Source organism: Salvelinus fontinalis, chromosome 26 (assembly GCF_029448725.1).
Source record: "Salvelinus fontinalis isolate EN_2023a chromosome 26, ASM2944872v1, whole genome shotgun sequence".
NCBI lineage: Eukaryota > Metazoa > Chordata > Actinopteri > Salmoniformes > Salmonidae > Salvelinus > Salvelinus fontinalis.
In genome coordinates this window covers 31565137-31588855 of record NC_074690.1, presented here as the reverse complement: position 1 = coordinate 31588855, position 23719 = coordinate 31565137, and the positions used below count along the sequence as shown (strand labels likewise).

The 23719-nt window shown below is 43.2% G+C and overlaps 1 protein-coding gene across 2 annotated transcripts; it reads left to right on the top strand.

Moving 5' to 3' along the window:
- Positions 1 to 1628: 1628 nt before the first annotated feature.
- Positions 1629 to 23491, top strand: LOC129824113 (vacuolar protein sorting-associated protein 4B-like). 2 transcript variants are annotated; one of them, XM_055883461.1, is made up of 13 exons: positions 1629 to 1664; positions 2719 to 2830; positions 10116 to 10216; positions 11770 to 11881; positions 12273 to 12423; positions 12547 to 12605; positions 13765 to 13884; positions 14145 to 14301; positions 14520 to 14668; positions 14780 to 14861; positions 15174 to 15393; positions 21225 to 21365; positions 21512 to 23491. In XM_055883461.1, the coding sequence occupies exons 1-13, from the start codon at positions 1644 to 1646 to the stop codon at positions 21611 to 21613; spliced, it is 1527 nt and encodes a 508-aa protein (XP_055739436.1). In that variant the 5' UTR covers positions 1629 to 1643; the 3' UTR covers positions 21614 to 23491. The 2 variants fall into 2 exon arrangements, with proteins under 2 accessions (XP_055739436.1, XP_055739437.1); XM_055883462.1 differs by lacking the exons at positions 1629 to 1664; positions 2719 to 2830; positions 10116 to 10216 and adding an exon at positions 10562 to 10790.
- The last annotated feature ends 228 nt before the right edge of the window (positions 23492 to 23719 follow it).

The following is a 23719-nucleotide window of genomic DNA, read 5'->3' as shown; positions in this document are numbered from 1 at the left end:
GTTGCAGGGAACCACTGAGTCTTGATTTGATTTGCTTCAAATAAAATAGACTGCATGAACAATTGTTGACAGAGAGAAAAACTGGAATGTAACTGGCAATGTTAAAAAACATCCATCAATCCCATCCAAAAACAGACTGCCATACTGAGCCACACCCAACCCAGATTCATCCAGAGACACACTCCCTTCTCCTGCATACCTTTGCTATTTCCAGTGCCAGGTTTAGTGAATATGTGCAGGGTCTGAACATAGTGGATTATCAACAGATTATATCCTCTACAGAATTAGTCAAATTACAAATTTGGTTTATCTATTCAATTGGGCAACATAAATAATGTGCTGTTTAGATAATATGTCCTATCTTCTCCCACCTTTGTTGACTATTCTTTACAGGTACAATATTCACTAACTGCATCACCCATACTACAGGACAGGCAGTAGTCTACCTAAAAAAAACACTTGAGGCATCGAGTTCCCATCATTATCACAAACCAATGGTCCTAGAGCGACACCTTGTGGAGATCTACATCAAGAGTCTCACAAGAGGCCAATTTACAGCACTCCCAAGCACAAAACATACAGCACTGCTGCAGTGTCACATCCCTGACATCCCAGGGCAACAGGAGCTTCAATATCATGGTTTAGATTAGGACACTCGCTGTGTTTAATCCTGTTGCTGTTGATGACCTCACACCGGTAGATCTGGTAAAATAAGGGTAAAAAAAAAAAATAATAATAATATTATGTACTTACTACCAGTCGTGGAAAAAGTACCCAATTGTAATACTTGAGTAAAAGTAAAGATACCTTAATAGAAAATAACTCAAGTAAAAGTGAGTCACCCAGTAAAATACTACTTGAGTAAGTCTAAAAGTATTTGGTTTTTAATATACTTAAGAATCAAAAGTAATTTAATTGCTAAAATATACTTAAGTATCAAAAGTAAAAGTATAAATAATGTATAAATCCTTATATTAAGCAAACCAGACGGCACAATTTTCTTTTCTTTTTTTGTTAGGGATAGCCAGGGGCGCACTCCCAACATTCAGACATCATTTACAAACGAAGCATGTGTGTTTAGTGAGTCCGCCAGATCAGAAGCAGTAGGGATGACCAGGGATATGTGCATGAATTGGACCATTTTCCTGTCCTGCTAAGCATTCAAATGAAACGAGTACTTTGGGTGTCAGGGAAAATGTATGGTGTAAAAAGTACATTATTTTCTTTAGGAATGTAGTGAAGTAAAAGTAAAAGTTGTCAAAAATATAAATAGTAAAGTAAAGTACAGATACCCAAAAAAACGACTTTTTAAACTTCCTCTTTGCATGAAGGACAGATACGGGAGAAAGCTAAGAAGGTTAATAATGTTAGCCGGTTATCCTACTGTGAATGTTTTCCTGGACTGTTGACTATACTTGCTTAACAAGCTTGTCATCATGACTCACAGGCAGGCGGGTCTCAGTCTCAGCCCTCAGCATTGTTGTCATTCTTTTCTACAGGAAAGTCTCTCAGACGCATGTGTGCTGTGACGAGCCTGTGAGATAAGCAACAAGTTAATGGCTGTGTGGGTAAACGAAACAGAAATATCAAAGGGCTCAGACTGTGTTGGTTCTCAGTAGCAACTGACTGCCTGAAAACTTCCCATGGAGCCAACAAATTTACAGGTAAAGTGGCTGACTACTAATGTAAATAGCACTTTATCTTGGTAGACACATCTATGCTTTCTTGTAAATTAGTAATGCATGTTTATGGGCCTATGAGTTTGATTCCACTTGTCAGAGTGAGACTGTCAAGCTGTCTTGGGGCTAGTGTCATCATAGAACTGTAGTCAAGCGTGTGTTTCTTGTATTAGTGCTGTGTTCTCACTTTTGAGAAGCTGATCAACTTGTTTACTTACATTCAAACAAACTAAAATAGTACAGTCTGTTATAAAGAGAAGGTCTATTGTGAATTTGTACTGTCCATGCAATCGCTACACTACAGCTATTGGTTTCATTAACAAATATGAGCTCCCACAATTGAGATAAATCTGCTGGACAACAGCTTGTTCCAGAGCCAAATAAAGCCATTGTCAGCCACTTAAAATAGTGTTTCACTTTTACACAGCTGAGAGAAATTCAGTAGTGGCTTGTGAAGCTGATGCTCCATCCCCATGTATTCCATGATCTAATCAGAGCATAAGAATGTTATGAGTCTGTCTTGTCAGGTAGCCTAAAGGTTAAGAACATTGGGCTGGTAACCTCAAGGTCACTAGTTTGAATCCCCAAGCCAACTAGGTGCAAAATGTGTTGATGCGCCCTTGGGCAAGGCACTTAACCAAACTTGCTCTGGATAAGAGCATCTGCTAAATGACAAAATTGTCTCACTCAAATGAAGCAATGAATGTAGACATAATAGGAGACTATGTGATGAACAGCGACAAATGAAGCATGTGTGTTTAGTGAGTCCGCCAGATCAGAAGCAGTAGGGATGACCAGGGATAAGTGCATGAATTGGGCCATTTTCCTGTCCTGCTAAGCATTCAAATGAAAGGATTACTTTGGGTGTCAGGGAAAATGTATGGATTAAAAATGATGCTCTGACTGAGTAGCAGCAGTGTCCAACTCCTCCTACTTTCTTCTGCCATACTACTCCCTCTCTCCTACACTTTTCTGTCCAACTCATCCCTCTCTCTCCCACTCCTTTCTGCCCAACTCATCCCTCACACTCTCATTTCAGAAAGCTATAGCTGTAGCACAGAAAGCCTCCCAGGAGGACCAGGCTGGGAACTACACGGAGGCTATCAAATCTTACCAACACGCTGTCAAGTACTTCCTGCACATTGTAAAACGTATGTAACCATCGCTCCTGAAGAAATGGACCAAATGTCATACGGACAGGACATGCAGTTCAGTAGCCACAGAATTGTAATGGGATCTGATGCTCCAAACCCGTTACAACCTAAGCATTATAAAACTTCTATTCAATCAAATAAGCCTCACCTATCAAAATAGCAATTCACTTTAATCTTGACCAAATTCAACACTCTCTCTCATTGCTCCCCAAACAAAAGCACTTCACTTGGTCTGCTTAAAACTTCTTTGTGATAGGGGACAGCATTTTCACTTTTGGATGAATTGCGTGCCCATAGTGAACTGCCTCCTACTCTGTCCCAGGTGCTAATATCTGCATATTATTGTTACTATTGGATATAAAACACTCTGAAGTTTCTAAAACTGTTTGAATGATGTCTGTGAGTATAACAGAACTCATATGGCAGGCAAAAACCTGAGAAATATTCCAAACAGGAAGTGAGAATTCTGAGGCTGGTCGATGTTCAACTCATCGCCTATTCAATTCCCTGTAAGATATGGATCTGTTTGCACTTCCTATGCCTTCCACTAGATGTCAACAGTCTGTAGAACGTGGAATGAAGCCTCTACTGTGATGTTGAGCCGGAAGGGAGGTGTTTCAGTCATTGGTCTGGCAGAATGCCAGTTCTTGGTCACGCGCGTTCCAAACGATATCGTCTTGCTATCCATTACTTCTAGAGACACAAAGGAATTCTCCGGTTGGAACGTTATTGGATAGTTATAACAACATCCTGAAGATTGATTCTCTACTTAGTTTGACCAGTTTATTCGACCTGTTATATAAGTTTTTGAAGTTTTCGTCCGAGTTTGCCTGCATCTGCGTGAGCGTTTGGACATGTGCACTAAACATGCTAGCTTAAGTAACTACTTAGACATAAGTAATGGACATTATCGAACAAAACAACGATTTATTGTGGAACTAGGATTCCTGGGAGTGCATTCTGATGAAGATCATCAAATGTAAGGGAATATTTATGATGTCATTTCATATTTCTGTTGACTCCAACATGGCGGAGAAATATTGTAATATCTGAGCTCCGTCTCAGATTATTGCATGGTGTGCTTTTTCCGTAAAGTTTTTTTGAAATCTTTGAAATCTTAAGAACAAGTGTATCTTTAATTCTATGTAATACATGTATCTTTCATCAAAAGTTATAATGAGTATTTATGTTATTTGACGTGGCTCTCTGCAATTTCTCCGGATATTTTGGAGGCATTTCTGAACATGGTGCTTTAATTTGGTGTCATTCATGTGTGATTTCATGAAAGATTGATTTTTATAGTAATATATTTGAATTTGGCGCGCTACATTTTTTCTGGCTTTTGGCCAAGTGGGACGCTACCGTCCCACATATCCCAGAGAAGTTATTAACTTAATCTGCGTGAACAGATTTTGGGCAGAGTCGACCCTCTCACTTTGCCTCTTCCTCTCTGTTATCAGTCAGTGTCCCACCTGGGAGAGCCGTGAGGCTGCTGGTTTGTTTGGTGGCGATGAGGCCTTTCAATTGATTTTGAATCTTTAGTTTGAGCATGCTTTTTTGTAGTTTCCTTTATTATATATTTATTTTGGGTCGAATACTAATCTGCTTGGACTGGCTGACCATGGAAGTCATGACTGAGTTGGCCCTGGACTAGTCTGATTAATCAGGCTGTAATACACAATTAATTTGTATATACAGCCTGAAACTAATGCCTGAAAATCATGTAAATGTTCCTTTCAAGCCAGAATGTCGAATAAAATTCAATTTAAACGTACTTTACCGGTTGTCTGTGGGGTTTGTACTTCAGCTGCTCAACATTTTTTACAAAATTAGGGTAAACAATACTTTCCTGTGGATATTTTATCTCAAATTTCAAGCAGATGATGGACAAACCGCACAGACAACCGGTAGAGTAAGTTTAAATGTAATTTTATTCAAAATTCTGGCTTGTAAGGTTGCGGTCTCCCTGGGTGGCAGGTAGCCTAGTGGTTAAAAGTGTTGGGCCAGTAACAGAAAGGTTGCTGGTTTGAATCCTGGAGTTGACTAGGTGAAAAATCTGTCAATGTGCCCTTGAGCAAGACACTTAACCCTAATTGTTCTTGTAAATTGCTCTGTATAAGAGTGTCTGCTAAATGACTCAAATGTAATGTGCATTCATTGCATTTGCTTACTTCTCACCTTTATTCTCTAATCCTGGAGGCTAATTGGAGCCATGTGCCATATAGCTTCGCATTGACATGGTTGGTGGGGGCGGGAGGTCCTGTATAAACACAAACTCCCTTTCTTGACAACAGCTCTGTTGCATTCATCCGCAAAGGATGAATGCTCTGACTTCTGCGGAGGCCACATCGTAGTAAATGCTGTACGGCCACAGCAGATGTCAAATTGACCATGCAGAGCCTTTTAGGCCTAGCTACATGGCCTGTAACCTGATTAGCAGAGGCACCGCAATTCCCTCTGTACGGAGCCTCTGGATTGCATTGGTGGAGCAAGCAGAAATTGGCTTTAAGACCCCTAGGCATGACAAGTGCAGCAAAATCAGTAGGCTAGTTATTGGTTTCGTAACACTTTATTAAAACTGATTAAAATGTTTCTCTCTAAGCAATTGGATTATTTCTCTAGGCTCCCCTAATATATATCTATAAAGTTTATATATCTAACTCCATTAGATTTCTCTTATTTATTAAATATTAGATAAATTTATCTCAATCCTTTTGTTGGAGTGATTTTTTTAGACAGATTACATTTTTAGTTGAGCAAGAGTAGTGGTAGGCACGAAACGTGGCGATGCCTTCAAATTATGTAGGCAACGCCACGCACATTTACGTTGCAAAGGCACATACACAAGACGGAAGTACATGCATGAGAGGCATTCATGAAACCGAAGCCTGCAAGAGCTAACATGGTTTCAAATCAAATCAAATTGCATGTACCAGGTGATAGAAATTTAAACGGCAGAACCAACGCTAAAAGTTGGGTAAACAATATTTCTTGTGGATGTCTTTTGTCTCAAATGTCATGCTGCTGAAAGACCAACCACACAGACAACCGGTATAAGTTAAAAATTAATTTTATTCAACATTCTGACAATTTTGCATTGCTATGTTTCGGACTGTACGGAAAGTGGGGTAAATTGAGCAATTTGTTCAGAATCATTCGGTATCTACATATATTTCAGGATGTTGCCTTTCCCTGGAAATAATCAGAATTCAAGTAAACATTACTGTTTTGAAAACATTGCTTGTCCAAAAAAAAGTGCTCTTGGCACAACTTATCCCGGGTAACGTTATAGGGTAAATTGAGCCAGGGTAAGTTAAACCGCATACACATTTCTGTACTGAATGAAATACCACTTTTAAAAACCATGTCTATCTTCATTTTCCAATATAATTCAACACAATCACAATCACTTTTTGTCTTTTAGTAATTTTAAGCATATTTTAACACAGGGTTAACACCTAACAAACACTTGTACTTAAAAAAAAAAAAAGTTTAACAGGCCTTGTTGTTGCCTCATATTCCAGCCTTGCATTACACCTGGGAAGAAAACACTTAAATTTGCTCAACTTGCCATTGGCTCAACCAAAGCAAACATTTTGACTATATTAGCCCACACAGCTACAACGATGCACTTTCATGCTAGGGTTAGGACCTCATTGAAGCTTATAGAGACCCCAACTGATGTATGGAACAATCATAAAATTATCTACTTTGGTTTAGATACAAGCATCATGAAACATCTAACTGTAATGACGGTCCTCCTCCTCTTCATCCGAAGAGGAGGAGCAGGGATTGAACCAAGGTGCAGCGCGTTGAAATGACATGATGAATTTATTTAACAAGACAAACCGAACTATACTTGAAAATGATACAAAATAACAAAACGAAAGTAGACAGACCTGAACGACGAACTTACATACAACGTGAAGAACGAAATGAACAGGAACAGACTACATGAAATGAACAAACCGTATACAGTCCCGTATGGTGCAAACATAGACACAGACACAGGAGACAACCACCCACAAACAAACAGTGTGAATGCCCTACCTAAATATGACTCTTGATTAGAGGAAAATGCAAACCACCTGCCTCTAATCAAGAGCCATACCAGGCAAACCAAAACCAACATAGAAACGAATAACATAGACTGCCCACCCAAAACACATGCCCTGACCATAAACACATAAAAACAACATAAAACAGGTCAGGACTGTTACACTAACCTTAATTTGACTTGGTGAAAATCTGTTTTTGGGACCTAACTTGCTTACCACTTTTTCCATGTGGTTTCTCCCTTCACAGACTCCATGAAATGATGACCTCTTCCTAAATATTTGGTCAAATTATTAATTTTGGGTATGGTTGTGGCTCAGCTTACCCCTTTGGCTCAACTTACCCCACACTCCCCTATATCAAGTATTGGTTAAAGTCTGATTTATTAGCCAAGAGTAGTGGCAGCCAGGGAGAGTGTTAGAAACATTTTTGTGACAAAGTGGTTTCTATGAGTTACAGGCAGGGGGCAAGTTACCCAAGGGGGTGAGTTAGCCCATGTTACCGTATCCCATTACAATTCTGTAGGTAGCAGTTCAGATGACAGACGGAAAGGCATCATTTGCAATCTATTCCATTCTCTGTTGTCTGTGAATATCAATTTGTTCTTGCACGCTGATTCAGGAAATGCATATTTACAGCATGTATTTTGCCTGCTACTTACTGATAAATAAGCCTAAAACAATGGCTATGGAGGCATTAAAATGATCTGATATACCAAATGGAGTATGGAATGATACTTGTTTTATATGAAACAAAATTGTTTAGTGAAAAGATAAATGTGTGTCTTACGGTAAGAAGACAGGAGGCAAAGTGTAAGGTGTAAAAATGGTGGTAGGCCTAGAAGTTGTAGTGTAGAGGTAGGCCTAGCTAATAGCCTGTCAACAAAATAGGTAACAAACAATGAACAAAAAATGTTTGTCTACATAAATCAAAATCAAATTGAACACATTCCAAAATCAGGAATTTGGAGTAAGGAAACAGACAAGTATGGCCTACTGTAAAACAAAATACATACAGTCTACCAACATGTAGGCTACAGAAAGGCCTACTCTGAGAACTCTCCCCTTCAGAGTTTACAGAACACTGGCAAAGCATGTAAACCTTGAGCCACTACCTGGGCAAAGCCATCGGCAGGATTTGGCAGACAGATCTTACAACGCTTGGATAGGTATTTTAAGTATACCTATCAGCTAACCACATTATATGTTAATGCAATGGGCGGATTGGATTATGCTGAGCCGCAGAGCACCGGTCTATGGCCCGTGACGTGAACGGGCAAAAGCGGTGAGGATGGAGCACCCTTCTCAAATCAAACAGTAATCTGCACCGCACAGTCATGATGCCTTCAAGGCAGCATAATGCATTGTCCATAAACATACACCTTTTTTCCATAGAATTTATGTTTGAATTTTCAAGCTAATTCTCATAGGGAAGGCAGATAAAGCATTATTATCAAAAGCAATCACTTTTGCACGGGAAAACACAGAATCCTACTAATTCCTACACTTGCTTAATTACATCACTTTTGTTTTGAGCCGACTTCGCCATCGGACAGAGCGGGGAACCTGGCTCACACCCAGGAGGCAGCCCTCTTCCAAATCAAATGCAGTCAACTTTCACCCGGTGTAAAACATACCTAACCAGGCGCCGGCACAGATAAATCGAATCCCCTCAGTATGTCAGTCGATGACACAGTTGATGACCATTGGTTGTTGCGTCGCCTCGTCTTAGCTGTGGAACGCAGTCATAGCCTCAACAAGCAGAAGTGAGTCTACATAACCAATGAATTGGTTGATACCTCCTTTACAAGCTAAAGAAAATATAGACATCTAGAAGCAGAATATCATAACATCACACAATATTAAAAGGCCTGTCTCAAGCAGACCGGTAGGTACATTTTCAATATGCGAGACAGGCTCATTGCCACGGAAAGTAGGGGCGCAGAGGGTGCTACAGCACCCCTTGATAAATCTAAATAAAATATTTAAAAATAATAATACATTGACAAAATGACAGAAGACTCTGGGAAAAAGAGGTACACACTTCTCAAGCATCCGCAGGTGAGCACATACGGACCTGTAGGAGCAGAGCTCGAGAAGGGCCAACACAAACATGAAATAAACAAAGTATCAAAATGAATGTACAAACTGAAGAAAATAATTTAGCTGGAGATTCAAAAATATCTGGAGACGTTGCTAGCCATAAGGGGAGTATTTAGCAGTAGTAGCCTACACAGAGAGGAAGGATGGATATTGGCATGTCAGTGATTACCATGTGATGTGCAGCCTACCCTTTGCCTGGCTACCCAAACTCCTTGCTCTGGGAGAAGGTTGCAATTGTGGCAGCAATTCAGATCATTCCTGCATGTAGGTATTCCTGCATCTGCAGGAACCCCTCTTTATACTTCTATTGGTCCATTTTTAAGCCCAGGACTCCGGTACACAGGTGGGAAAAGGGGACGCTCCAGTACAGTAAGTGGCGGTAATGCACCATAACGTTGGATGCCAACCGCCGATAAACCCCACAGAAGAAGACAACAGCTAAAACACCGGTAGAGTATCTAGAACACCGGTAGACAGTGTCCTTTGCCCCCACCTGTCAGGCATTGCTTTCCAGCAGTTCTGCTAATCTGTTAACGACGGCGAGGGCAGGTGTTCTGCAGGCTGGAGCGAAGGACACTGTGTCCTAGCTTGCTAGCTAGCAGGACCACGGTACACTGCAGGCAGGAGGCAGTGGGGACACCGCTAGCAAAGATATTTATATCTAACCCACTGGTAGACAGTCTTTCACCCCTGAAAAACTCAGATAATACTTTTATTTCCCTTTTAACCCACAGATAATCCAGAATATCAAAAGTGGATCTGAGTATCTCCCCTAGGATTTCTAGAATGCGAACACATTCTAACCATTCTGATTGGTCCCAGAAAACGTGGGTTTAGTCAGAGCCAGAACACACATGGATAAAGCTGGTTTTGGAAATGTGTCATTGGCTTTGATACTCTGATTGGTTAGAGATGATCCAATCACTGATTACTTTATTTTGTACAACACCCCTCATTTTGACATCACCACAAACGACGTCAATGATGGCGGTCTCAACCTGAAGTATGTAGCGAACAAAGAGCAGTGGAAGAATTCCGTTTGAGTCATCAGGCAAGCCGAAACTATGGTCTCTACAATAACCTGTGTAACCGTCAACAACTTAAAACTCCTCTCCTCTCCTCAGGTGAACCACAGGGTAAAGAGGGCAACCAGAAGATCAGGGAAAAGTGTAAACTGTACCTGGACAGAGTGGAAGAATTACAGGAGTATATAGAAAATAAAGAGGTAATTAGACAGTGGAACATTCTATAAACAATTTATGCTAAAATGTCGGTCATTAACGTTGTTCAATGCATAGATATTCAATAAAATTACCAATTCCTAATTTTATGGTCCGATGTAAATGCCAGTGTAGGCCTATGCCTATGCCAGGCTAATTGGATTAAAATGTTTCCATTAATCTGACTGGCAACTCAGTGGAGGTAAGGATATAGCTAATAGGAGATGTGCACTCTGCATTGTGCATATCCTTCACATGTCAACATGATCCTAACCCTACACATTTGACATTTCATCCCTCTACAATATTGTATTGCCACACAGATATGGGTGCGTCTATGAATGACGGGGACATTCCCCGGTCACGTGAGAATTCTAAGAGAATCAACTCCGTATCTGATAACGCGGAAGTGTATTATTTTGTATTTATTTAATGTATAGTTATTCAAAGATCTGATAAAAGGCTTGAATATCGACTTTGCCGGGCTGCGATTTAAGTATTAACAAATAAAGGGCCTGTTCGTTGCATTTTTTTTTTTTTTTAACAAGTAATCATATGGCTGCCAACAACAATTTACAGGTAAATTGGGAAAGCTAACGTCGGCTAGCTACAGTAGCTAGTAGGTAACAAAATGACAAACCACCCAGTTAGCATGGCACTAGTTAGCGAACGTTTGCAAGCTAACTATTATTTGTAGATCTACGGTGATAATTTTTTTCTAAGTGTCGTTAGCATGTTAGTTAAGTGTGATTGCTATCTATCTGGCTACGGTAATACGCTAACTTGTTAGCTCGGACGCTAGCTAGCGTAATTGTTGCTTCGAGCTCGCCAACTTGAAAGGACAGCAGTTAATGTTGACAGTAGTCACTATCAAATTATTTTAAGCCTGATTGAAGATGGTTAGCTAACTAATATCAGCTTGCTTTGATAGCTTCAACCTTTCCTAGGAGCTAGCAGCTTGCAAAGTTGACCGGTTCATTTTAGTTCTAAATGTGTTCTCCTCCGCAACAAGGCCAAGACGAGACTATCCGAAATTTGAATAGCAACCAAGTACCATGATAATGTTATTAACTAACTACCATTAGCTAGCTATCTGTCTAATCACAAAGCTAGTGTCATGAGCTGATTGTTGATATAGCTAACGTTAGCTAAGCTTACTGTCTGAATATGTTAATTAACTAGTTCATTGGATTAGCCTATTTGATTCAGTCATGTCTTCCCTGTCAGTCAAACTTTTTGTAGGAAGTGAAATTGCAACATACTCTGTCTTACAGGTGGTCACATTTTGCGCTATGTATGTGACATGTAGCACTTCATGGAACATACACAATTGTAGCTCTACATAAAGCCTTGCATATGGGGTCAATGTTTTTGATATATAGTAACAGTTACTGTACTTGCTTCTAGTTACTGTAATTAGAATTATGGGCTTGTGTTATGCCATTGCATCAAAGATTCATTCTGTTTGACCAGATCAAACTTATCCTACAGTGAATCCTTTCAATTTGTTTTACTTTTGTCTTTGTTTTTTCATAATGTTCTCATCCCTGTTTTTCAGAAAGCCATAGATCTGGCCAGCAAGGCGGCCCAGGAGGATAAAGCTCAGAATTACGACGAGGCCCTGCGTTTATACCAACAAGCTGTTCAGTACTTCCTACACGTAGTGAAATGTATGCTTTAAGACAACGGGATATTTGCATAATGCTCTTTTCTCTTTTGGGGTTGTAATAGTCTCAGGATTGTTCAGTCCATTGGTTTGTGTGGAGTTGTTTATATCACCACCTCTGTCTCATATAGGCTAATGGGGACATTTTAGAATCTCACTACAGTAGTGACCTGTCAAAAGTTCCAATTGTTTTGCCCAGATACCCATCAGATGAATGTGTTCTCTGTCCAGTGTCTACTTCTACTTATCAGCAGAATGCATTATTTTTCCATTTCACAGAATGTCATATAGTATAGGGGAGATTACTGTAATTGTGATTTATTCATACATTTTCTAAATAAAAACAGATTCTTCATATGGTATTTAATAGAATTTGTCCATTTCTCTCCTGCCAGATGAATCCCAGGGCGACAAAGCCAAACAGAGCATCAGGGCCAAGTGTGCTGAGTACCTGGACAGAGCAGAGAAGCTCAAAGAATACCTGAAGAAGAAAGAGAAGGCTCCACCTGCCAAGCCTGTGAAGGAGTCCCAAGCTGATGACAAAGGGTGTGTGCAGGAGCAGGCTTTGTTCGTGGAATGAGGCTTTGCTACGTGTGGGTAGGGTTTAGCCTGTTATACAGAGTGATTTGGAATGTGATGAGTCAACCTATGTGGATTATTATTGTGCAGGAATGAGAGTGATGAAGGAGACAACCCAGAAAAAAAGAAGTTTCAGAACCAACTTTCAGGTTAGTTGTATCACTTACAAAGTGAAACTACCACAGTTTGTATTACAACACTGACATACTATAAAATTGTGACAAAGGTTATTTGGCTCATTTACACTTTACTTTCAGTTTTACCATATCCTGTTGAGATGTCTAACTCATTTACAATGGCTTGTGAAAGTATTCACCCCCTTGGCATTTTTCCTATTTTGTCGCCTTACAACCTGGAATTAAAATGTATTTTTGGGGGGTTTGTATCATTTGATTTACACAACATGCCTACCACTTTGAAGATACTAAATATTTTTTGTGAAATAAGACAAAAAAACAGAACTTGAGCATGCATAACTATTCCCCCCCCCCCCCAGCTCCTTCAAGTTGGATGGGTTCTGCTGGTGTACAGCAATCTTTAAGTCTTACCACAGATTCTCAATTGGATTGAGGTCTGGGCTTTGAGAGAGAACTCCTTCAGGGTTATCTTTGGTCTCTTTGTTGCCTCTTTGATTAATGCCCTCCTTGCCTGGTCTGTGAGTTTTGGTGGGCGGCCCTCTCTTAGCAGATTTGTTATGAGCCATATTCTTTCCATTTCTTTATAATATATTTAATGGTGCTCTGTGTGATATTCAAAGTTTCAGATATTGCTTTATAACCCAACCCTGAGCTGTACTTCTCCACAACTTTGTCCCTGACCTGTTTGGAGAGCTCCTTCGTCTTCATAGTGCCACCTAGTGGTGTTGCAGACTCTGGGGCCTTTCAGAACAGGTGTATATATACTGAGATCATGTGACAGGTCATGTGACACTTAGATTGCCCACATGTGGACTTTATTTAACTAATTATGTGACTTCTGAAGGTAATTGGTTGCACCAGATCTTATTTAGGGGCTTCATAGCAAAGGGGGTGGATACAAATGCACACACCACTTTTCTGTTTTTTAAGTAATTTTTTTTCATTTCACTTCACCAATTTTGACTATTTTGTGTATGTCCATTACAAGAAATCCACATAAAAATCTATTAAAATTACATGTTGTAATGCAACGAAAATAGGAAAAACGCCAAAGGGGGTGAATACTTTTGCAAGGCACTGTATCATTAGATTTTCACATGAAGGTATCTGATCATTTTCCTTCACTGTAAAATTATTTGTATGTTCCCATCATACTGGATGTGTTTTTCAGGGGCTATCGTTATGGAAAAGCCAAACATCAAGTGGAATGATGTTGCCGGATTAGAGGGAGCCAAAGAGGCCCTGAAAGAAGCTGTTATTTTGCCAATCAAATTCCCACATCTTTTCACAGGTAACGTAGTGTTACTGCCTCAGATTGCCACAGAATTAATGATGAAAGAACAATTTTGAATGTATGAAAAACATGCTGAAACCTCCACTGTTGGAACATTTGATCGGCCTTAGGAATATACTGAAAATAAATGAATCCATCCATTCTTGCATAGTATACAGTCAATTGGTTATACCCTTCATTTATTTATAAATGAAATGCTTAATCTATTTCTGCCCCAATGTTATTCACGACCTCTCCCACCAACCTCTTTCTGTCAGGCAAAAGAACGCCATGGAGGGGGATCCTACTCTTCGGTCCTCCTGGAACAGGAAAGTCCTACCTGGCTAAAGCTGTGGCCACAGAGGCCAACAACTCCACCTTCTTTTCCATCTCCTCATCTGACCTGGTATCCAAGTGGCTGGGAGAGAGTGAAAAGTGAGATATGACTCTTAATCCAGGGAAACATGGGGAATTAATTGTGGCGAGACTTAAAGTCCAATGCTGCTGTTTTAATCTGTAATTTAGACCTAATATTAAGCCTAGTCCTGGACTAAAAAGCAAATTTAATAGAGATTATTTTAGTCCAGTATTAGGTTTAATCTGTGTCCCGGATACTGCTCACCTTGATGTTGATGCTTCTTTCTCCGCTCCAGGTTGGTGAAGACCTTGTTCACCCTTGCACGGGAGCACAAGCCCTCCATCATCTTCATAGATGAGATAGACTCGCTGTGCGGCTCCAGGAGTGAGAATGAGAGTGAGGCAGCTCGCCGCATCAAGACAGAGTTCCTGGTTCAGATGCAGGGTGAGAGAGCCAGAAAACAATATGTATCTGGATATTATAGTGAACTGTATTGGTGTTTTGCTCATATTAAGTGAAAATGGTTGTAAATTGTTAATGAGAATTTTTCCACAGGGGTCGGGAATGACAACGATGGTGTACTGGTGCTAGGGGCCACCAACATCCCTTGGACGTTGGACTCTGCTATCAGAAGACGGTAATGTCACATTCTTACACTGGCTTAGCCTACCATCACAACAGTGTACACAATAGCTTGTCCTTTATGATTCTTGACTGTGACACCATAGCCATAAAAATGTATGATCACTTTTACCACTCAGCTTGAACGTGATTGGGGATACTGTGAACACACTGGACTGAAGTTAGAAAACTGTGACTCAGCAGCACTGCTTCTTAGCTTTTTGTTGCTGCTCAGACCTACCCTGTAGATGTAGGGGATGGAGATGTATTCTTCTTCCTGTAGAGTATGTGTGATACATTCAGTACAACTCATCCTTAATTATCTCAGGTTTGAGAAGAGGATCTACATCCCCCTTCCCGAGGAACACGCTCGCACCTTCATGTTCAAGCTCCACCTGGGCGCCACCCCCACCAGCCTCAACGACTCTGACTTTGTCACCCTGGGAAAGAAGACCAACGGGTACTCAGGGGCTGACGTCAGCGTCATCGTCAGAGACGCGCTTATGCAGCCAGTCAGAAAAGTTCAATCAGCCACTCACTTCAAGCGGGTACGTCTCCATAATGACGACCATTGAATAACGTTGTCTATTTATTCTTCAGTGATAATCTTTATATCAAATGTTATTTGTCACATTCGTAAACAAACCGGTGTAGACTAACAGGGAAATTCTTACTTACGGTGTTACACTCAATGAGGACAAGAGTAAGGAGTCAGGCGCAGAGAGCAAAGGTAATGGGGAAAACCACTTTTTAATGTCCAACCAGAATAACAACTGGTAACGTCAAAAACATTGGCGTAAAACTCCGACTTGAATAAAGTCCAAAACTGGAAAATAAATCCAGACTGTGGAAAAACCCCAATGAAAATAACAACCTCATATACAAACAGAGAGACAAGCCCGCACAAACATAAACGGGCTAAACGAACTTAAATAACACCACCCTAACAACCAAACAATAAACAGGTGAAATCAATTAGTCAAAACCAAACGAAAAGGAAAAAGGGATCGGTGGCAGCTAGTAGACCGGCGACGACGACCGCCGAGCGCCACTCGAACAGGAAGGGAGGCCACCTTCGGTAATACTCGTTACAGTACCCCCCTCCTGACGCGCAGCTCCCGCAGCGCGCCGACGCCGGCCTCGAGGACGACCCGGGGGCCGAGACGCAGGGCGATCCGGATGGAGGCGATGGAACTCTCTCAGCATAGATGGATCCAATATATCCCCCACCGGGACCCAGCACCTCTCCTCCGGACCGTACCCCTCCCAGTCCACGAGGTATTGCAGGCCCCTCACCCGGCGTCTGGAATCCAGAATGGACCTTATCCTGTACGCCGGGGACCCCTCTATATCCAGAGGGGGTGGAGGGACCTCCGGCACCTCACCTTCCTGCATGGGACCAGCTACCACCGGCCTGAGGAGAGACACATGAAATGAGGGGTTAATACGATAATAAGAAGGAAGTAACAATCGGTAACACACCTCATTTATTCTCCTCAGGACTTTAAATGGCCCTACACACTGCGGACCCAGCTTCCGGCAGGGCAAGCGGAGGGGCAGGTTTCGGGTCGAGAGCCAGACCCTATCCCCCGGTGCAAACACGGGGGCCTCACTGCGGTGACGGTCAGCGCTCTTCTTCTGCCGTCTACTCGCCTGACGCAGAGACTCCTGGACGGCTCTCCAAGTCTCCTTAGAGCGCTGTACCCACTCCTCCACCGCAGGAGCCTCGGTCTGACTCTGATGCCATGGTGCCAGAACCGGCTGATACCCCAACACACACTCAAATGGTGACATGTTGGTAGAGGAGTGGCTTAGTGAGTTCTGAGCAATCTCTGCCCAGGGGATGTATCTTGACCACTCCCCTGGCCGGTCCTGGCAATACGACCACAGAAACCTACCCACCTCCTGGTTCACTCTCTCCACCTGCCCATTACTCTCCGGGTGATACCCCGATGTAAGGCTGACCGAGACCCCCAAATGCTCCATAAACGCCTTCCATATTCTGGAAGTGAACTGGGGACCCCGATCAGAAACAATATCCTCGGGCACCCCGTAGTGCCGGAAGACATGGGTAAATAATGCCTCCGCAGTCTGCAGGGCCGTAGGGAGACCGGGCAACGGGATAAGACGGCAGGACTTAGAGAACCGATCCACAACGACCAGGATCGTAGTGTTCCCCTGAGATGGAGGTAAGTCAGTAAGAAAATCTACCGAAAGATGGGACCACGGCCGTTGTGGAACGGGGAGGGGTTGTAACTTCCCTCGAGGCAGGTGCCTAGGAGCCTTACTCTGAGCGCACACCGAACAGGAAGAGACATAGAATCGCACATCCCTCTCCAAGGTGGGCCACCAGTACTTCCCCCTAAGACCTCGCACTGTCCTCGAAATACCCGGGTGACCTGACGAGAGTATGCCATGAGCCCATCGAATCAATTGATCACGAACAGCGAGCGGTACATACCTACGCCCCTCCGGGCACTGTGGAGGCGCAGGTTCCTCCCTTAACGCCCGCTCGATGTCCGCGTCCACCTCCCATACTATCGGTGCCACCAACTTGGCCGCCGGAATGATGGGAGTAGGATCGATGAACCGCTCCTCTGAGTCATAGAGGCGAGACAACACTAAGGCCGACGCGCTAAGGGAACCTGGTCGATACGAGATCGTAAAACGAAATCTGGTGAAATACATGGCCCACCTTGCCTGACGCGGATTCAGTCTCTTAGCTGATCGGATATACTCCAGGTTACGGTGGTCAGTCCAGATGAGGAAAGGGTGCTTAGCCCCCTCAAGCCAGTGTCTCCACACCTTCAGGGCCTTAACCATAGCCAACAACTCCCTATCCCCCACATCATAATTCCGCTCCGCTGGCCCGAGTTTTTTCGGAAAAAAAGCACAAGGGCGGAGTTTTGGTGGCACACCCGAGCGCTGTGAGAGCACCGCTCCAACCCCAGCCTCGGATGCGTCCACCTCTACTATAAACGCCAAAGAAGGGTCCGGATGCGCCAACACTGGCGCCTCGGTAAACAGCACCCTCAACCTACAGAAGGCCCTGTCTGCCTCTGCCGACCACTGCAAACGCACCGGCCCCCCCTTCAGTAGTGAGGTAATAGGGGCTGCTACCTGACCAAAACCCCGGATAAACCTCCGGTAGTAATTGGCAAACCCTAAGAACCACTGCACCTCTTTTACCGTGGTCGGAGTCGGCCAATTACGCACGGCTTTTACGCGGTCACCCCCTATATCCACCCCCGAGCTGGAAATGCGGTAACCCAGGAAGGAAACGGCTTGTTTAGAAAACTCACATTTCTCCGCCTTCACGTACAGGTCATGCTCCAGCAGTCGCCCAAGAACCTTGCGCACCAGAGACACATGCGCGGCGCGTGTAGCGGAGTAGATCAAAATATCGTCAATATACACCACCACACCCTGTCCGAGCAGGTCTCTGAGAATCTCGTCAACAAAGGATTGAAAGACAGCTGGAGCATTCTTTAACCCGTACGGCATGACGAGGTACTCATAATGGCCCGATGTAGTACTAAACGCGGTTTTCCACTCATCTCCCTCCCGAATACGCACCAGATTATACGCGCTCCTGAGATCCAGTTTCGTGAAGAACCGTGCTCCGTGGAATGATTCCATCGCCGTAGCGATGAGAGGTAGTGGGTAACTAAAACCCACCGTGATGGAATTGAGACCTCGATAATCAATACACGGACGCAACCCACCATCCTTTTTCTTCACAAAAAAGAAACTCGAGGAGACGGGTGACATGGAGGGCCGAATGAATCCCTGTCCCAGAGCTTCCGTGACATATGTCTCCATAGCCAACGTCTCCTCCTGGGACAAAGGATACACATGACTCCTGGGAAGTGCAGCGTTTACCTGGAGGTTTATCACGCAATCCCCCTGTCGATGGGGAGGTAATTGGGTCGCCTTCTTTTTACTGAAGGCGATAGCCAAATCGGCATACTCAGCGGGAATGCGCACGGTGGAAACCTGGTCTGGACTCTCCACCGTTGTCGCACCGATGGAAACTCCTACACACCTGCCTGAACACTCATCAGACCACCCCTGTAGAGCTCCCTGTTTCCACGAAATCGTCGGATTGTGAATAGCCAGCCAAGGAATCCCCAGCACCACCGGAAACGCAGGTGAATCGATAAGAAACAGACTAATCCGTTCCTTATGATTCCCCTGCGTAATCATCTCCAAAGGAATTGTGGCCTCCCTGACCAGCCCTGACCCTAACGGTCGACTATCTAAGGAGTGCACAGGAAAAGGGGGGTCTACCTTAACTAACGGAATCCTCAACCTCTGAGCGAGTCCGCGATCTATAAAGTTCCCAGCTGCGCCTGAATCGACTAGCGCCTTATGCTGGAGAGAGGGAAAAAATTTAAGGAAACATATTAACAAAAACATGTGACCAACAGGAAGCTCTGGGAGAGTGTGGTGCTGACTCACCTGAGGTGACCGAGGAGTGTTCTGCCTGCCCTCTCGATTCCCAGATGAACTCCTCCAGCACCGACCGGAAGTGTGCCCTCTTCGGCCACAACTGGTACAGGAGGAGCCTCCTCCGATCTCCCTAGATGCTGCCCCTCCTAGCTCCATCGGGATGGGAGCAGGAGGGTCAGGAGATGGAACGGACAGGACCCTTTCAGAACGTCCGCGAGCAGCTAGCAGATGGTCTAATCGGATAGACATGTCTATTAGTTCATCCAAACTTAGCGTAGTGTCCCGACAAGCCAGCTCTCTGCGGACGTCCTCTCTCAGGCTACACCTGTAATGGTCTATCAGGGCCCTGTCGTTCCACCCTGCTCCAGCGGCCAAGGTCCGGAAATCCAGCGCGAAGTCCTGCGCGCTCCTCGTCCCCTGTCGTAGATAGAACAATCTCTCACCCGCCGCTCGGCCATCTGGAGGGTGATCGAACACGGCCCGAAAACGGCGGGTGAACTCCGGGTAGTGGCCCCTCGCTGAGTCGGCCCCGTTCCAGACCGCATTGGCCCACTCTAGGGCTCTACCCGTCAGGCAGGAGATGAGGACACTCACGCTCTCTTCGTCCGAGAGAGCTGGTCGGACGGTGGCCAGGTACAGATCTAATTGTAGCAGGAATCCCTGGCATCCCGCCGCCGCTCCATCGTACTGGCTTGGAGGCGTAATACGCAAAGCGCTGGTACCGGGTCCCGCTGGAGGAGATGGTATAGTTGCTGGAGGGAGGGTAGGTGGGTTAGTAGGGAGACCACTCCTCTCCCAACGATCCATCCTCTCCATCATAAGATCCATAGCTGATCCGATGCGATGGAGGATGGACGTGTGATGCAGGACTCCATCGTGGGGAGAGGGGTGGTCGCTGCTCCTGCTGGCTCCATAATAGTGTGCGGGCTTCTGTTACACTCAATGAGGACAAGAGTAAGGAGTCAGGCGCAGAGAGCAAAGGTAATGGGGAAAACCACTTTTTAATGTCCAACCAGAATAACAACTGGTAACGTCAAAAACATTGGCGCAAAACTCCGACTTGAATAAAGTCCAAAACTGGAAAATAAATCCAGACTGTGGAAAAACCCCAATGAAAATAACAACCTCATATACAAACAGAGAGACAAGCCCGCACAAACATAAACGGGCTAAACGAACTTAAATAACACCACCCTAATAACCAATCAATAAACAGGTGAAATCAATTAGTCAAAACCAAACGAAAAGGAAAAAGGGATCGGTGGCAGCTAGTAGACCGGCGACGACGACCGCCGAGCGCCACTCGAACAGGAAGGGAGGCCACCTACGGTAATACTCGTTACATACGGGCCCTTCCCAACAACACAGTGAGGGAAAAAATATAAATAATAGAAAAATCATAACACAAGGAATAAATACACAATGAGTAACAATAACATGGCTATATACATATGGGGTACCAGTACCGAGTCGATGTGCAGGGGTACGAGGTAATTGAGGTAGATATGTACATATAGGTAGTGATAAAGTGGCTAGGCAACAGGATAGATAATAAACAGTAGCAGCAGCATATGTGATGAGTCAAAAGAGGGTTAATGCAGATAGTCCGGGTAGCTATTTGGTTAACTATTAAGCAGTGTTATGGCCTGGGGTTAGAAGCTGTTCAGGGTACTGTTGGTTCCAGACTTGATGCATCGGTACCGCTTGCCGTGCGGTAGCAGAGAGAACAGTCTATGACTTGGGTGGCTGGAGTATTTGATGCTTTTTAGGGCCTCTGACACCGCCTGGTAGAGAGGTCCTGGATGGCAGGGAGCTTGGCCCCAGTGCTGTACGCACTACCCTCTGTAGTGCCTTGCAGTGGCATGCCAAGTGGGGACGCAGCTGTTGTGTTGAATTTGTAACACTGCAAATTACATTGTTATTGAAGGTACCAGGGCCATCGAGAGACAACCCCAACATCGTGGTAGATGACCTTTTGACCCCATGCTCCCCAGGAGACCCGAATGGCATCGAGATGACATGGATGGAAGTCCCTGGGGAAAAGCTATGTGAGCCAGTTGTTTGTATGGTGAGTGTGTCAAAATAATTAAGTTATTAATAATACTTTATTAATATTATTCAGTTATCCGTTTCCCCGCCTCAACGGTAATGTTTCTGGGAAAACAAGACTGTTGAATAACCTTTTGATCATGTCTCTCTTTTTATTCTTTGCAGTCTGATATGCTGAGGTCCCTGGCCAGCACAAAGCCAACAGTCAACGATCAGGATTTGGACAAACTGAGAAAATTCACAGAGGACTTTGGACAGGAGGGCTAAATTGGGTCATTTGAGCCGAACAAAAGCAAATATTATTGATTGTCAAGTGTTCCTTCTCACCGTCTTTTTCCCACTCTCCCCCTCAGGCTCTGTTGGCTTATCACATGACTGCTCTACTAATAGAAATATAATTACTAGAATGGACCTCTCCATTTAAGTAATGTATTTCTTTGGCTCGACTGAGCTTGTCCATTGGCCAGAAGGGGTTAAACAAAGACTGGTATTTTCTTAGATGCTCCCCATGTCTAAAGGATTATGGATTTCTTCACATGTCTGAGGTAGATTTGATTGGTAAATGGAAAGCTACATGGCAATTAGGAACATTGGTGCAGCACCTTGGGCTGAATCCTAATATGTAAACAATGCTCAAATCGAGCATTTGCATACATCATGCTTTGAAGTCAATAGGAGTTTGATCTGGAAGTTGCCGATACAAGCATGTTAACAAAATTAGAATGCTTCTCTTTGTGTAGAGTGCTTATTTAACTTGCCCAATAAATATCTGAGCTAATTTTCCAAGTACCCATCCACTTTCCTTCAATCAAATTGCACCTCACTTTTCAGTGTACCCATATATTCCACTTCTTTTTGTAAAAATAAGATATGAAAATCCTTTTATAGTAGATAGTTTATGGAGATATATAGCTCTTTGGTCTGAAGAGAATAAAACTAACAATGCATGCCGTTGTGCTTGCACAGGATATTTTTCAAATATTAGGAACTTATGACGTAGTCTCAAGGTGATGAGAATTACATGGGTTTGGATAATTGAAGCACAGCAAATGTATAGGATCTTAATTTGATCACTCTGTTGTTGTAGGAAATGCAAACTTCTGGTGTATTCAAGGTTTTTAAAAAGGCTTCTCAAGTTTGTAATTTCTACTTTAAAATGACAGACTGGATTTGCCCTAAGGAAAAATGTATCTACACCTGTTGCTGCAGGATTATTTTCCTGCTCTGAAGAACTGGTCAAATTAAGATCCTGCATCTGTATGCATGTCATTCTACATACAGACAATTATGGGGCTACGGTTAGAATAATTTACACACTGGATGGAAGTTGCTTTGGGACATATTTTATATGTACATTTGTTTTTCCCCTCCAGAAGAAAGGCTAGTCTGTGTTTGTTCATTGTCATTATGATTCAAACTGTCAGAATCACCAAAGTTACTGGACCAGAAAAAACTTGAATATAGTCAAGGATTCAATACTTTTTTACCTGACCATCACACACCCTACATATTTCCCTCATGTAACCCTTTTGCTGATCTTCCTAACAAGAACTACTGGAACGAGATGATGCCGTACTGAGATCCAGTCAAACTGTCTAACAGTGTTGAAGAAACAACGCGACTGATATTTTGGTGTGAATGGAATTTTGTAGGTAGCCTGAAATTGACATTTTAGGCACAGAAGAACACCCTCATGACATCATGTCCTTTTTGTTATTGCATTGGAATGCAGTTCCAAGCAGGTACTTGCTTACTACCTTTAAGATGTGGCCATTTTAAGTGGCAATGCACACCATGTGCCTTCTAAATAAGTAGCAAGATCATATACATCGTTTTTTTGTTTGGTTCATTTTTAAATTTGGAAGTTGATATCCAGTAAGACACAGCTATGTGTATTTTGTCATCGATGCTATGAAATATACATTTGCACATTTCATGTAAACTGGCTTTTGGAGGTTGTATACCTCTGCTCTTAGTGTTGATATTCTTAAGAATTTCAAAGTGTTGGGGACGTCTTTGGTGTGGTCTTCACTTTACTGTAAAACATGTTGTGTAGAGAATGATACAGTATATCAGTGAGTGGAAAAGTCATAATCAGAATTTCTTTGCCATGCATATGTAAGTAAAAGTAATATTAAGATTTTACATATTTGTAAAGTATTGTCTCAAGTTCCAGGTGGAGGATTCAAAGGAATCTTCACAAATGCCAATCTCTCACTTGACAACATTGAGGAGGATATAACTATTCTTATTGTCAGGTCATGTAGGTATAAAAAGTGCCAGTAGCAGTGCATGGGTAAAATCACTGGGGAAGCCTGCTGGCCTGCTGGAGGTCATTTTGCAGGGCGCTGGCAGTGCACCTCCTTGCACAAA